The sequence below is a fragment of the Lissotriton vulgaris genome, chromosome 10 (assembly GCF_964263255.1).
Source record: "Lissotriton vulgaris chromosome 10, aLisVul1.2, whole genome shotgun sequence".
In the NCBI taxonomy this organism is placed as follows: domain Eukaryota; kingdom Metazoa; phylum Chordata; class Amphibia; order Caudata; family Salamandridae; genus Lissotriton; species Lissotriton vulgaris.
This window is the reverse complement of record NC_141698.1, coordinates 38836610-38850980: the sequence shown is the minus strand read 5'-3', so window position 1 is coordinate 38850980 and position 14371 is coordinate 38836610. Positions and strand designations below refer to the sequence as shown.

The 14371-nt window shown below is 41.5% G+C and overlaps 2 protein-coding genes across 2 annotated transcripts; one reads left to right on the top strand and one right to left on the bottom strand.

Annotated features, from left to right (window-relative positions):
- The first annotated feature begins 3218 nt into the window (after positions 1-3218).
- Positions 3219-3569, top strand: LOC147684464 (olfactory receptor 5H6-like). Its single transcript, XM_086942322.1, has one exon. The coding sequence runs from the start codon at positions 3219-3221 to the stop codon at positions 3567-3569; it is 351 nt and encodes a 116-aa protein (XP_086798448.1).
- A 4546-nt stretch (positions 3570-8115) lies between these two features.
- On the bottom strand, positions 8116-9048 carry LOC147684463 (olfactory receptor 1F1-like). Its single transcript, XM_086942321.1, has one exon. It carries the CDS (start codon positions 9046-9048, stop codon positions 8116-8118), a length of 933 nt encoding a protein of 310 aa, XP_086798447.1.
- Positions 9049-14371: the final 5323 nt, after the last annotated feature.

Here is a 14371-nt window from a genome sequence, read left to right as displayed (position 1 = left end):
TTCCTGCTACCACTCCCTCTGCGGTCTCCGAAAGACCTTCAACTGGATTCCCCTCGAACACAAGAAAACCATCACCCACACCCTCATCAGCAGCAGACTAGACTACAGCAACGCTCTGTATGCTGACATCAGCAAGAACCTCTCTGGAAAACTTCAGAACATCCAGAACGCAGCCGCCAGACTAGTCCCCAACCTACCACTCCACTGCCACATCAGCCAACACCTACAGACACTACACGGGCTCCCTGTTGAGAAGAGAATCACCTTCAAACTTCTCACCCATGCACATAAAACCCTCCACAACACCAGACCGCCTACATCAACCGCCGTCTCTCATTCCACGCACCCCAAAGACCGCTCCGCTCAGTCTATCTCACTCTTGTGACTGTACCTCGCATTCAGAAGACCAGAACAGGAGGTCGCTTGTTCTCTTTACTCGTGGCCAAGGCATGGAACACTCTTTCTCTCCACCTCTGACAGACACACACACTCTCCAAGTTCCTGAAGGACCTCAAGGCTCTTTGACAAACTACTGTAAATATCCAGGAGTTGCACCCTCCCCCCCCCCTCCCCCTCAGCGCCTTGAGACCCTTTTTGGGTGAGTAGCCGCACTTTACTAACCCACTGATTGATTGCTATGTACCCGGGGATTGCAAATGACCCGGGGATCAGCACTAACTACACAGCCGAAACCAGGCCTTTACAACGTGGGCACTACCACAAAAACATTGTTGACACGCGTTCCTTTACCCCAGAAGCTTTTACAATGACTTGCTTTAGGCAACGAGTTGTTGGATTGGTGTTGGATTTTAAATCCATCACCTTGGCTACTGTTGCACAGGCTGGAGTTGGAATAGTTAATTATACTATTCTAAAGTCAAGCACTTCCCTAAGGCAAGTCGTTGTAATGTCTTGCGTGGTATAGGAATGTGTGGAAACAATGTGTTTGTTGCACTGCCTGCATTGTAAAGGCATGCGTGGTAAAAGCATGTATAGTTCTGTCACACACCCATATTGCTTGCTTGCTTAATCTCCACAACGACCCCCACAGTGCTGGGATGCCTGGCTTCACCTTGGGGGTGCCCAGGAGTGGACATTTCACAGGGAAAAGCCAGGAAGGGATCCACAGCGGTACGCGTTACAGCGCCAGGACACCCCAGTTGGGGTATTAGTGCGCTTTACAAGTACCAATTACAATTACATTACATATTACCCTCTCTCTTTCTCTCTCCCTCCCTCACCCTCTCATTCTCCCTCTCTTCATCTCTCTCTCTTTCTCTCTCCCTCCAGCTTTGGAATCCACGATGTACATTCTCTTTTAGAATATACAATTTGGTAATAGATCTCCTTACAAAGTCTCCGCAAAATCCTCGCAGTCACGCAAACATGAATAACGAGTGTATAATCCATTCCCAAGTACATCTCAAATAAAGTGTATAAAGATCTTCTATTCTAGTGTGCTTTGCTCTTATTACCACCCATATAACATTCCACCCACGTGCATTTATCTTGATCAAATTTCTCCATGAAGAAGGCTTTGAAACTTATATGAGGAAGCTGAAATAGTGTACAGGGCATATCGAAAGTAACATTATTATCCCTGTGTTTTTAAGGTCAACGGGTTCCACTGGGTATGACTTTGCACATATCCTTTTTGTCGCAGTTGGATTTACTCAGTTTGTTTGTTTACATTTTATATTAGAAACAATAATTTATATGCATGATGTTTCTTTTGGCTGGGGTATTTGAGAAATTGTGATATTGTCTATGAAATCTGTGAGAACGTGCTTTTTGGGTTTGCGAAAGATTTATTATAATTAGATGAGTAATGCTTATTTATATTTGTGCTGTACATGTGCAATAGAAATTTTGTTCATAAAGAGAGGATTTAGCAACTTATTTTTGATAAATATCCGAACTCTTACATACATGATTTATGTTACATAATCTTATTCTGTAGCACTAACAATCTGACCAGAACTGTTTAACTGGGGCTCATCACCAATGTAGCTTGATTTTCTTAAATAGCACTTTCTAGATTGAGGGAATCGTTCATAATATTAACCTTGCACCTGCCATTCATCCAGAAATGATTTATTACTCCACTGTTAAGCACTGAATGCAAAATGGTCTATAAGAAATTCCCCTACATAGCTCATAGTACTTAAACAAGGTGAATGAATTATCAACATCTGACCTCTACCATTCAGCCATTTATCAGTTTATTTTTTTAAATTGATCAGCTCTTCCCAATGTAAAAAGTCAGATTATGTCAGATAGAGACTTTGGAGGTCTACTATCAAATCAGTATATTTTTCCTATTTGCTCATTCAGTTACATACCCCTCAGTATATACTTTAAGCTTTGTTAATAGTTACTCTTTTTTTCCTGCTGCATTAACCCCTTGGCTGCAGAGGTAATTTCGCTGCGGCGCTGGGGGGCGAGGGTGGAAGCGCGGGGCCGCCATGCTCGTCACGGAACAACGCCGTCATGAGCCACGGCCGAGCTGGGCTCATGACGGCGTGGTTCCGTCACGACTCCGCCCACCCACTAATTCGCCCGCACAGGTCGAATCAGTGCCGCGTGGGCGGAGCGGCCGCAGCATTACGGAACCACGACATTATGAGCACACACCACCCGTGGCTCATGACGGCGTGGTTCCGTCATGAGCGGGGAAGGAGTTAAGATACCTTTTTACTTTACTTTCGAGGAAAGGCTAGTGAAAAAAAATTGAAATTAGGAATTAGACCAGGGGTCTCCAAACCGGTCCTGGAGGGCCGGATCCATGCCAGATTTTTTGGATATCCCCATTGAGATACATGTAGTTATTTTAAAAATCTGGCATGGATCCGGCCCTCCAGGACCGGTTTGGAGACCCCTGAACTAGACCGTTGAAAAGAATGTTATCCATCTGGGTCTGTCAGACCATTCTAAGCAGAAGTGTGTCCTCTTCACACTGTTCCTTACAATTTACTTAGTTGGTCTAGTAAACAACAGCACCATCATGGTGGCCATTACCACTGACCACCAGCTTCATTAATTCATACATTTCTTCATCGAAAACCTGTCCCTGGTGGATGTTTTTAAAGCAACAATCACAGTGCGCCAGCTCCTGGTCAACCCCATTTCACAGAGCAGGAAGATCTCCTTATTCTGTTGCATTGCACAAACATATTTTTCTTATTATTGGTGGTACTGCTTTTATTCTACTTGGGGCAATGGCCTATAATCGCTACATTGCCATCCGCAAGCCCTTGCGTCACATCACTATGATGGACAAGAAGTTCCTTAGCCAGTTAGTAGCTGGTTCCTGCATAGCTGGACTCCTGCATTCCTTGTTGCACAGCACGATGAGTACCAGACTGTCCTTTTTTTCATCTAACCTGGTTCAGAGTTTCTTCTGCGACCTTCCACTGCTACTGAAGCTCTCCTGCTCAGACACATCCATAAATGAGCTCCTGGTTGTCACAGAGGCATCTTCTGTAGTCCTGATCTCCATTATCTCTATTCTGATATCATACACCAGCATTATTTCGACTGTATTAAACATCCGCTCAAGTGAGGTGTGAGACTAAAGCCTTCAGCACAAGCTCTTTACACTTCCTTGTTCTATAAGACCATTCTCTTCACTTATTTCCGGCCCAGCTCTACTCAGGGACATCTTAAAAATGTTGGGGGCCCTGGGCCAAACATATTTTGTGGGTCCCTGTGTTCAGAACAGCTTTGAATTTATGGTCCAATTTAAGCTCTCTCACACCCTCTTTAGCCAGGTCACTGACACTGCACAGACACACTCGTCCAAATATTACATGTTTTTACAGGCAGTGAGGTGTGTTCTCAATATTGTACCACAGCAGCTGCTCACTAATATTAATGCAAATAATCTCTGTTACACCCCCCCATTTCTCATATGTCAGGTACTTTTTTGATCTAACAGAACTTTTTTATGGCTGTTGTATGAAACATAAACACAATATTTCTCTCCAAAATGTCTGTAATAGACTCTACACATCACACACATTAAAAACAAGACTATCTGCAGAACAGAGCCTGAAAGGCTGGGGCCCTGGGCCAGAGCCTGCTTTGCCCATGCATTTGAACGTCTCTGGCTCTCCCGACTCACTTCAGAAGGACACAACCATAGCTGTAATGTACACCATCCATTGTGACTACTATTCTGAATCCTTTTATTAACATTCTGAAGAATGACCAGATGAAAGGGGCTGTGAAAAAAATATGGGGTAGATGGATCTTTCTTTGCAAGAGATGCATCTTTCTTTGCAAGTTCGAAAAGTTATCTCTTTGTTACAAATGGATTGTTCAAGCCAAAGATATGTATTATTTTGACAGAAAATCACACTCTTTTTTTTATTGCCATATTTCCTACCTACTCAGACTCTGGTTTCAGCACCTAAACACCTACGCTCTATCTCACACAATCCTGACGTTTAATCCTCTCCAAATGTTATTGGTCTGTGGTCACGCGACGTGCTGAAAACCTAAAAATCATGAAAAATAAATTGTTTGCCATTGAAACCAAGACCAATGTCACACGCTGACTGGTATGGGAATGCCCCAAAACGTGACACTTTGTGCTAGAAAGATGGCATAAACCGCCACTGGGACCACGGGGATGCGTTAATCATATATCACAGATATTCTACACCAACAGGTTACATAGATGAAAAGATATGATTTAATTTACACAAACAAATCAATATAGTGCTTGCAAGTGAGCAGAAAGTACAAAAAACTCGCGAAAGTGAAACGTGTGTATACAAATAAAAAAAAACAATTAGGATCTCAGGGACTATGCAGAAAGGAGTGTAGTTCATTTTCGGAAATACAATCTGAAAATGTCCTCTATGCCTTAGGTTTCCTAATTTATTGTTAAGAATTTGACTGGTTTACTCTCCATTTATTATGATTGATTAGTGGCTATTGACATAATTGCTAAAGACATTAATTGTGGTACCTGTGTCAACCAAGAATTGAATTTCAGAGATTGCTTATGATATTCCTTATATATCACAGTCCAAGACAGGCTTAGACATCATCATCATCAGCAGCAACCATCAGAAAACTGCCTCTAATAGAGAAGTGTTTGGCTGTACTCATTGCCTCTCTTTCGGTGGATGATGTGGGGGAATACTCAGTGTAAGCTGTGAATTCTCTAATATTATGATGTGAGCTTGAGGTTCGTGTGCCTTTGGCATCGAGTTGTCTTGTGTCATCTGGTGACAGAGACTACCCTTATGGTGCTTGCTGTGATTGGGAAGTCGTTGATTGGTGTGCGGCAGGTGGTGTCCACACTGGTAGCGTAGACCGTTGGGGTCATTATCTTTGATGAACAAGTCTTTCACAATATTTACTAATTTCTAAGTTACATTTTGATTTTAGTGTTTGGTGATTGTTTCAGCCTCGATATTTAGCTGTGTGAGAAACTTGAGCTATGGTCTGTGTTTTCTTTAAACAGTGGAATTAAATATGTGTCTTTTGCAAAAAACATTTTTCTTGGGTATCAAGATTGTCAATAGTCTGACTTTTAGTTCCTTATAAGTACTTCACTTGCTTTCTTCAGATTGAAAGACCTGTTGAATGCTCTGTCTGACACATTACAAGTGCATTATATCCTATGGCAGTTGTAATATGGGGTTTTGGAAAATCTGCAACATCTGTAACAGATTGTGTCTTTCGCCAACCTCTAAATAAGGCCCAATGTTTCTAGAAGAAGGTCCAATCCAAGCCACTCTTCAAGAGTAACCAAGTTTGGATCTTGATTCACAAAACTCTCAATAAGTGTCTACAGAGTTTTTATTGGGGGAGCTTCTTGCACATTGTTGCTTACACCAGGATGAAGACAATCTCTGTCATATGCACCAATCTCTGTTTACTCCTTCCAGTTGTATAATCACAAACATGCCACCTGTTGCAATCCACAAAGGACACTCAGGGAGGAGAGAAATTCTGAAGGACTGAACAAAGTGGCTCTGAAAGGGATCTGTCAACATTCTCCTTGGACAGACTTTATAATGAGTGCTCCTGCAGATGTGATCAACCAACACTAACTGTACTTCTTCCCCTAACTTTTTGAGAGGGCAGTAAACAAAAGAGTGAGGATAATTCTGAGTGTAATCCATGTCCTGCAGAGTTTGGTACTTTGACAGCACATTCGCAAAGCCATGACCTGCCTCAGTAGACTCAAGATTTTCGGCCACATGCATCAAAGGAAATTGCATTCGCAAACGGTGCGAATCGCAAAATTCGGCCGTTTGCGAATGCAATTCCCATTTTTGGGATGCATTAACATTTTTGTTATTTTCGCAATTTAAGGAATCTCAAATTGAGATTCCTTAAATGCAATGCATCAAACTTTAAAAATTCGCGAATTCGCTAATAAGGGGAGCAAATTACCATGAAGTGGACCTTCATGGTAATTTGCGAAAACTTTGAAAAATGCACTAAAGTGCATTTTTCAAAGTTCCATTGAGAGTGCAAAATGTACTCCTAAGCAGATTTCAGGGGTGCAACAGGGTGTCCTTTGGACACCCCTGCACCCTTGACATTGCATTCTTAATTTGCGAATTTTTAATGGTGAATTGCAAATTAAGAATGTCTTTCCATTCATTCCTATGGGCCTCTAGGCCCATAGGAATGGATGGGGAAGTATTCCTTAATTGCGATTCTCAATTAGAGAATCGCAATTAAGGAATTTTAAAGAAATCTCTATTTTTATAACGATTTCTTGATGCATTGCAGTTTGCAATTCCTTAATTGCGATTCCTTATTTTTCACAATTAAAGAATCACAAAATGCAATATTGTTGCATGTGCCTTTGATACAACGTAGGCAGGCAAAGAAAACACAGAGGGGGAAACACAAATCCAAAGCACTGCAAAAAGGTTTGTTCCTACATATTTAGTCCTGTTGTACATCAGCAGCGGAGGTGCAATCAGTGTCCACTGGTTGAGCCATGTCAGGTCTGACAGAGGAAAGGCCTGCGGGGTAGGGCTATCTGTCGAGTGTCAATTTATGTGACCACAACTGGGCTCGCTAACTAGAGAGATGGATCGATTTGATGTCTTTCACAATATGTTTTACAATTATAGCAATGTGAGGTGGTCATAACATGTTATATTTATGTAACCCCAGAAGTTAGGCTGGGACTTTGCAGAGTATTGCTTTTAAAATGCCTTGAATGGAGGCAATCTACAAATGGCAGTTCTTTTTAATTAAGACCAAATAAGTTTGAACTGTCTATCAAATTCCCAACAACATTTTATTGGTCGTCATCTGAAGGTCACATGAATTCCTATTTTAAGTTGAGTTATAGAAATATTTAATATCCCGTTTCAGGAAGCTCAACTCAAGAGTTCATGGCATATGATGGGAATACCTGCTGTGTGCTGAGGTTTCTCCCCATATGATGTTACTGCAAGGCACATATGTTTCTGTCTAAGTATCTGGCAACGTGATACCTGTGAATGAGTACCTGCCCCTATGATGGATCATGCTGAAACTAGAATAGTAATACACTCATTTCACCATAGAAAAACTCACCCACACACACAACCCAACAGATTAAAAAAGCATTCATGTGTAATCCACTCAAATGCGGTGTTGCTAAATTACAGGCCAAAGCACATATTGATCCAATCTCCACCCATAAACTCAATAACAATATACTCTTCAAAAGTTAGACAATTTGAGTTTGTTGATTTTTTTTTGTTCATGCAACAAATTGATATATAGAGTTAACCTAGACCCGTCTCATAACAATTACAGATTATAATCAAAGTTTGTGCTAGCTTTAAATGGCCTCCACCTGTGAAGACATTTTTCCCAGATTATAGACAAAAATAAATTCATGTATGGCCTTGGAAAAAAGGCGGCTATTAATGCAAGCTCCCCAAGCAGAGGAAGCCAGCATGTTATCTCATTGAAAAGTGCAATTAGTCACACAGTTTAGATCTTTTTAACCAGTATACCTTATGAAAAAAGAGTGATTTTACATGTGTAATTTTGTTCCACTTGGAAAAATGCAAAGGCACACTATTAATGTCTTATGGTCACAATTAATGCACAAATGCATCCTTGAAAGGGAGATGCTACTTTCTATAGAGATGATCCGCCAGTAATCTTCCTGAAAGCACCTTTCACCTGCTTGTTTCTCAGGCTGTAGATGAAAGGGTTAAGCATTGGTATGACAACAGTGTACATCAGGGTCACAAACTTGTCCTTTTCTAGTGAGTAGCTGGATTTGGGGCGGAAATAGTTAAAAGAAACAGTTACGTAGTACAAAGTAACAGTGATCAGGTGGGAGGAGCAGGTGGAGAAGGCCTTCTGCCTCCCCTCTCTAGAGCGGATCCTCACGATGGTGATTATTATGTTGACGTAGGAGACAACTATAGCAAGAACGGAGGCTGTAGCAAGGATGAAACCTTCAAATAAAATGATAAGCTCGTTGGAATCGGTGTTGGAGCAGGAGAGCTTAAAAAGCGGTGGGAGGTCACAGTAGAACTGCTGGATTTTGTTCATGCTGCAGAAGGGGAGCAGTGAGGTTGTCACACAGTACAGAAGGGAGTGCAGGACACCAATTATCCAGCAGCCAGACAACAAGAGAGCACACATTCTCCTGTTCATGACCATCAAGTAGTGCAAAGGGTTGCAGATGGCGATGTACCTGTCAACAGCCATCACTCCAAGCAGGAAGCTCTCCATCCCCATACATAAAACGAAGAAGAACAACTGGGACATGCAACTGACAAAGGAGATGGTCTTCTTTACAGAGATAATGTTGACCAAGAGCTTGGGGACGATGACTGTCATGAGGAGGAGGTCGATCAGCGATAAGTTCCTGATAAGGAAGTACATGGGCGTATGAAGCTTGGGGTCAGCAGTAATGAGTGTGATGATGGTAGTGTTCCCTAGTACCCCTACCAGGTACATGGTCAGAAATAGAATGAATAGTGCGACCTGCAGCTCTGGAACATCTGATAGGCCCTGGAGGATAAACTCTGTCACTGTAGTCAAGTTGTGGGCATTCATTTGTACTTTGAGGACTAAGCACCTATAGGAGAAATAGAAGACATAGTATCAACGCCTCAATGGCACTATACTGGACAAACAATCATCACTCAATTACTTAAACCATGACAAAGTGTTATAAATAGTGGACAGTGTTTTTGCAGCACCGTTAGCTTTGTTGATAGGTTTTTTAATTCTATTTGGATGGACATTACGAAAACAAGAATGACGAAACTAAGACTTGCCACATTTCTACAACCTTTCAGTAAGTCTGTGAATTGGGATAGCCTGACATGTAAGACATTTGCTATTAAAGAAAATGGCTACTAATAAATCAATGGGAGTGGATGGGTGTAAATCTTTGTGTGGTTTATCCCCAGTAATAAGACTCAAGAACAAATCAGTAGGAGGTTACCCAAGCTCTTCCTCTGTAGTCAGAAATCCTCTCTCATGAACATATATAGGGAGAAGGCAGAAGGGGCTCATGCTCCTTCAAATAGCCCCCAATTACCGTTTTGGACTGAAGGAAATAATGCCTGAGAATAAGTAGCTATAATGAAAAAATAATTCACGTGCCGCTATTTGCTTAATCTAAACAATCTCTTCAAAACATATGACCTAAAACACCATGTTTTGTGTGTATTAACACTTCTTTATTTGTTTTTTATTTTATTTCATTTTTAAATTTTCTACTTTGGTATCTTAGTTTGCCAAATTCACATTTTTAAGACCTTATGTACGCAAAAAAACATTCATATTTACATGGACAAAAACAATTACAATATGCAATTCAAGAAAAAATGAACCATTCAAAACTCCATTCATTCGTCAGGCGTACCACCACAAACAACAACAATAGTATGCTTATTAAATGAATACTGGAATAAAATTCTTCACAGTTAAGCCATCTCCAATTAATATTCTCAAAAGGAAATTAGTTTTTCAATTCTTAGAACCCTTTTTGTTTTTTGGCTTATTGAAAGGTCTACGCGTTTCAAACTCGTATTATTATAGAGCTTTCATCAGGACCGTTGTCTCTGAGTGTAGACTGTGGATGACCTGCACAAAAGCTCCCGACGTGTACAAGGTTGTTTTTTTTTAAGTTTGTGGATCCGTGTTGCATGTATGACGGTCTTGTAACCACCTCTCTGCGCGCTGGCGGAGGAAGCTCAGGTATCTATCTCTGGGGTTCTGTTGCCTCCGCCTTGGATAGACAGGGCACGGAACATACAGCTTGTCTCCCCGCGGTCTCGTTGATTTCCGGGTCCGCCCAGGATCGAGGGAATTGTAGTCTCAATGGATTCTCCTTCGGTGTTTATAATCTATGTCTCGATTTTTTGTGCCTCTGCCTTTGATTGACGTGCACGGAGCATTCAATGTGTCTCCTTCGAATCGCTGCGGTCGTGTAGAGAATTGAGAATAAGTAGCAGCAAAGTACCTTCCTTTGAAAATTCCAGGTAAACATTCTGCAATAAGAGTGCGGATGTCCAAGTTAAGACTGTTTTGCTTGACCGGTAACTAAGGGTGGGCGTAGTGGGCGTAGTGGGGCTTCGCGAAGCTACGCGAAGTGGGCTAGACACTACGTCCACCTACTCACTTCGCGTAGCCCCACTACGCGCCACCCGTCTCCCTCCCGCCCTCCCTAAATAGTTAAATTACATTTTATAAAATGATTAAAAACCACTTACCTTGTCCGCCGCGTCCCCGGGGCTCCCTCTCGTTATCGCGCGATTCGCGCCGCCGTCTTGAATAGTAATGCGCATGCACGGGCAGCCGCGCATGCGCATTACTATCCACTCTTGATCTCTCTTAACCAAGCACACTGCTTCTTTCCTAATAGGTGGCTGGGGCACTGTGATCAGTCGGTCTGAAGCGGTAGACTGACTGCCATATGGTTTTGAACAACAATGTCTACTGAGGCTTCATATGAGTATAGAAGAACTAATGCCACAGCAGGATTGTGAACCTCATGAGAAGTTATCATTTATAAAATCTTGACCACCATTAGAACTGTTTCCTTCACGATTGAATGGATTCTATTCTAAATGTAATACTAGTCTGCAATGTCATTGTTATTAGCACAATTCAACCGGAATACCAATACCGACAGGAGGATATTGACATGAGAACAATAACAAAAGGGTTCTGACATGCAGGGCCCTATTACGAATATGGCCATCCGAGGACAGCCAGACTTCTGGTGGCTGATCCAGCCACTGCCGCACCGGAGGTCCGACTGCCTGATTACAACTCGGGCACGAGTTGTAATCCAAGGACAGCCAGACTTCTGGTGGCTGATCCAGCCACTGCCGCACCGGAGGTCCGACTGCCTGATTACAACTCGGGCAGTCGGACAGCCATGCAGTCGGAGAGCCCTGGGACCGCTGGCTATGCCTGGAAACCGTTATTCCCTTGTGTAAGAGTGGCAATTATAGGCACAATATGGTTGGCGGGACCGCCACGGTTCCGCCAAGCATATTATGAGTTTCCTCCCAGGCAGGGTTTTCATGGTTGTAACATTTGCACCACTTTTCCTCCAACCAATCCTCCTACAGTTTATGTTGCTTATATTAAAGGTTTTGTTGCCTAATTGTCACCATATGCTTCTAAAGTGAATACTTTTCACATTGTTTCCTGGAATGTCAAAGGCCTATGCAACCCTGTTAAAAAGTAGAGAGCGCTCACTCACCTCTCAAAACTGAACTGCCAAATTTCTCCTTTACAAGAAATGCACCTTAAAGAACAGCACATTGCATTTTTATGTAGATGTTGTGTTGCACATGCTGTTATTAGCACAAATGGTGTAATAATCCTGGTTCTCAAATCCTTACATCTTCAGGTTATGAATGAAGTCCGAGATGGTGCAGGTAAATGGATCTTACTGACTATTAAGAATAATAACAGTCATCTGTTGTGGAGAAGTGTGGCTCAATGGTTAGAGTGGCAGACCCTGATGCAGAGGTCTAGCCCGGGACCAAGGTTCAATTCCCTGCCTCGGCAGGTCTTGGGCTCAAAATTCCACGGACCTGAAAATTCTTGCCTCGGTGCCTATTCTAATCATAGAGTCCCACTCTGCAACTCTGGGCAATAGCTTGCTTAATCTCCACAACGGCCCCCACAACGCTAAGGATGCCTGGCCTTCACCCTGGGGGTGCCCAGGAGTGGACGCCTCACAGGGAAAGCCAGGATGGGTTACGCAGCGGTATTCGTACAAGCGCCTTGAGACCCTTGCGGGTGAGTAGTGCGCTATGCAAGTATCAATTTACATTTACAATTTACATATGGCCCTACAGGAGTCTACCCAAATTTCTGGATCGTTTTTCGTTCATATTATCATTGTGTCCATCAGATAACCTTCGAGAGGGTGGAGATTTTAACCAATTGATGGATTCTTTCTTAAACCGTCACTCTCAGAACAAATACATTCCCACCAAAATGCAAAAAAACCAAGTCCATCACATCTAGGGGGTTAGTTGACCCTTGGAGATCTGCCCATCCCGATGTGTTAGAGTTCACTTATATTCCTCTGTTCATCACTCACATTCCAGAATAGATGGCAATTTCGTTCTCTGCTTTCTTTCGAATACAGAGATAGGATCAATCCTTATTTCTGAACATGTTCCGGTTAGAGTTGATTTGGACACTCCTACATGCGCACCTCATCCTATTAGGTGGAGATTCAATAATGCCCTATTACAATATGAAATTAATTGAGCAATTTACAGTTTTCTTTCATGACTTCTTTACGGTTAATCTTCCTTCAGACACCCGGATGCACTTTGTTTGAGATGCTTTTAAAACAACAGTCAGGGGATTCATAATGGATAATGTTGCAATCAAATTGAAAAAAAGCTCTTAAAAAATCATCACATATGTTTAAACAGATTAAATATCCCTAACAGAAATATTTTTCCTCCACTAAAACAAGCACCCTCCCTCGATTGATACAAGCTAAAATACAATATATTAAGCAGTCTTGGGATAGCGCCTGTGGCACATTACTTAAAATTCACTCAAAATTTCCAGTGCCCGCAATAAATCTGGCAGATTACTTGCCAATTTTCTGAAAATCAAGCTGCAAAAATACAAGATAACTGTCCACACAGACAGCCAAGTGTTTCGACACACTAGTGATTCTAAAATATTTGAATGTTTCACACAGTATGATACCAAACTATAAACCCCACAATCTTCACCCACTGCCAACAACTTAGAGTTTCTTTTTAATCAATTCCAAAACCAGCTGATTAAATGGTAGATCTTTTTAGATATTGCAATATTGGATATTAAGATGAAAACAGCCATTACTAAACTCCTCAAGATAAAGCTCCCGGTCCAGATAGTTGCGTGGTTCAGTTTTACTCCCAGTTTGCACACCTGCTCATTCCAAAATTATTACTTTTATTTCTTTATTTTCTAACTGAAGAACAAGTGCAAGGTACTTCTCCTAAGCCATGTTTTCTCTGCTCCCTAAAAAGGGCAAAGATCTTTGCATCTTTGGACATTATAGACCTATAGACATAAACATTATTTTCCTTATTAACACTGATTTTAAGAACTTTGCTAAAGTACTCGCTCTACGCCTAAACCAAGTTATTCCTGACCTAATCAATATAAAACAATCAGAATTTATGGGGGATGGTACATTTCTGACAATTCTAGAACTTTTCTCAATATAATTCACATGGCCTTCAAATCCATAGCCCCTAGAGCTGCAATAACTTTGGCTGTCGAAAAAGCCTTCAACTGTGTTAATGGGAATTTAATGCTGGAAGCCTTGAAATGGCATGCCTTCAGTCCCCACATCTTGAAATATATGTGTTTATAATACTCTGCACCTTCTACTTCCATTTTTCTTAATTGCAATCAGTCATACTATTTCCCTCCGCAAAGAGGTACCAGACAGGATTTCCCATTATCTCCCCTTTTATTTATTTTATCCTTAGACCCCCTTCTTGGAAAAACTACATTGATCTCCATTTTTTCTGGTTTTAGTCATAAAGACATTGATGTCAAAATTACAGGGAAAGTGGATGACAACTTACAGTTCCTATCATATCCACAAACCATGATCCCCAAATATTTGTGTTTATGGAATTATTATTAAGCAGTTGCAGGATATACATTTAATGTAGTAAAATCAGACATCATGCCATTAATTACATACTGTCTTCCAGACATGTTTAAAGATACAGGTTTCATTTGGAATTCCAGAAGTATCTAATGTTTAGATATCTTATATTTCAACACTATTACGGAAACTATTAAAACAAATCTCAGTGAGGTCAGATGTAAAATTTCAATACATGTCCAGCAGCTGGTACCCCTTACGTTTGTTGTGGTT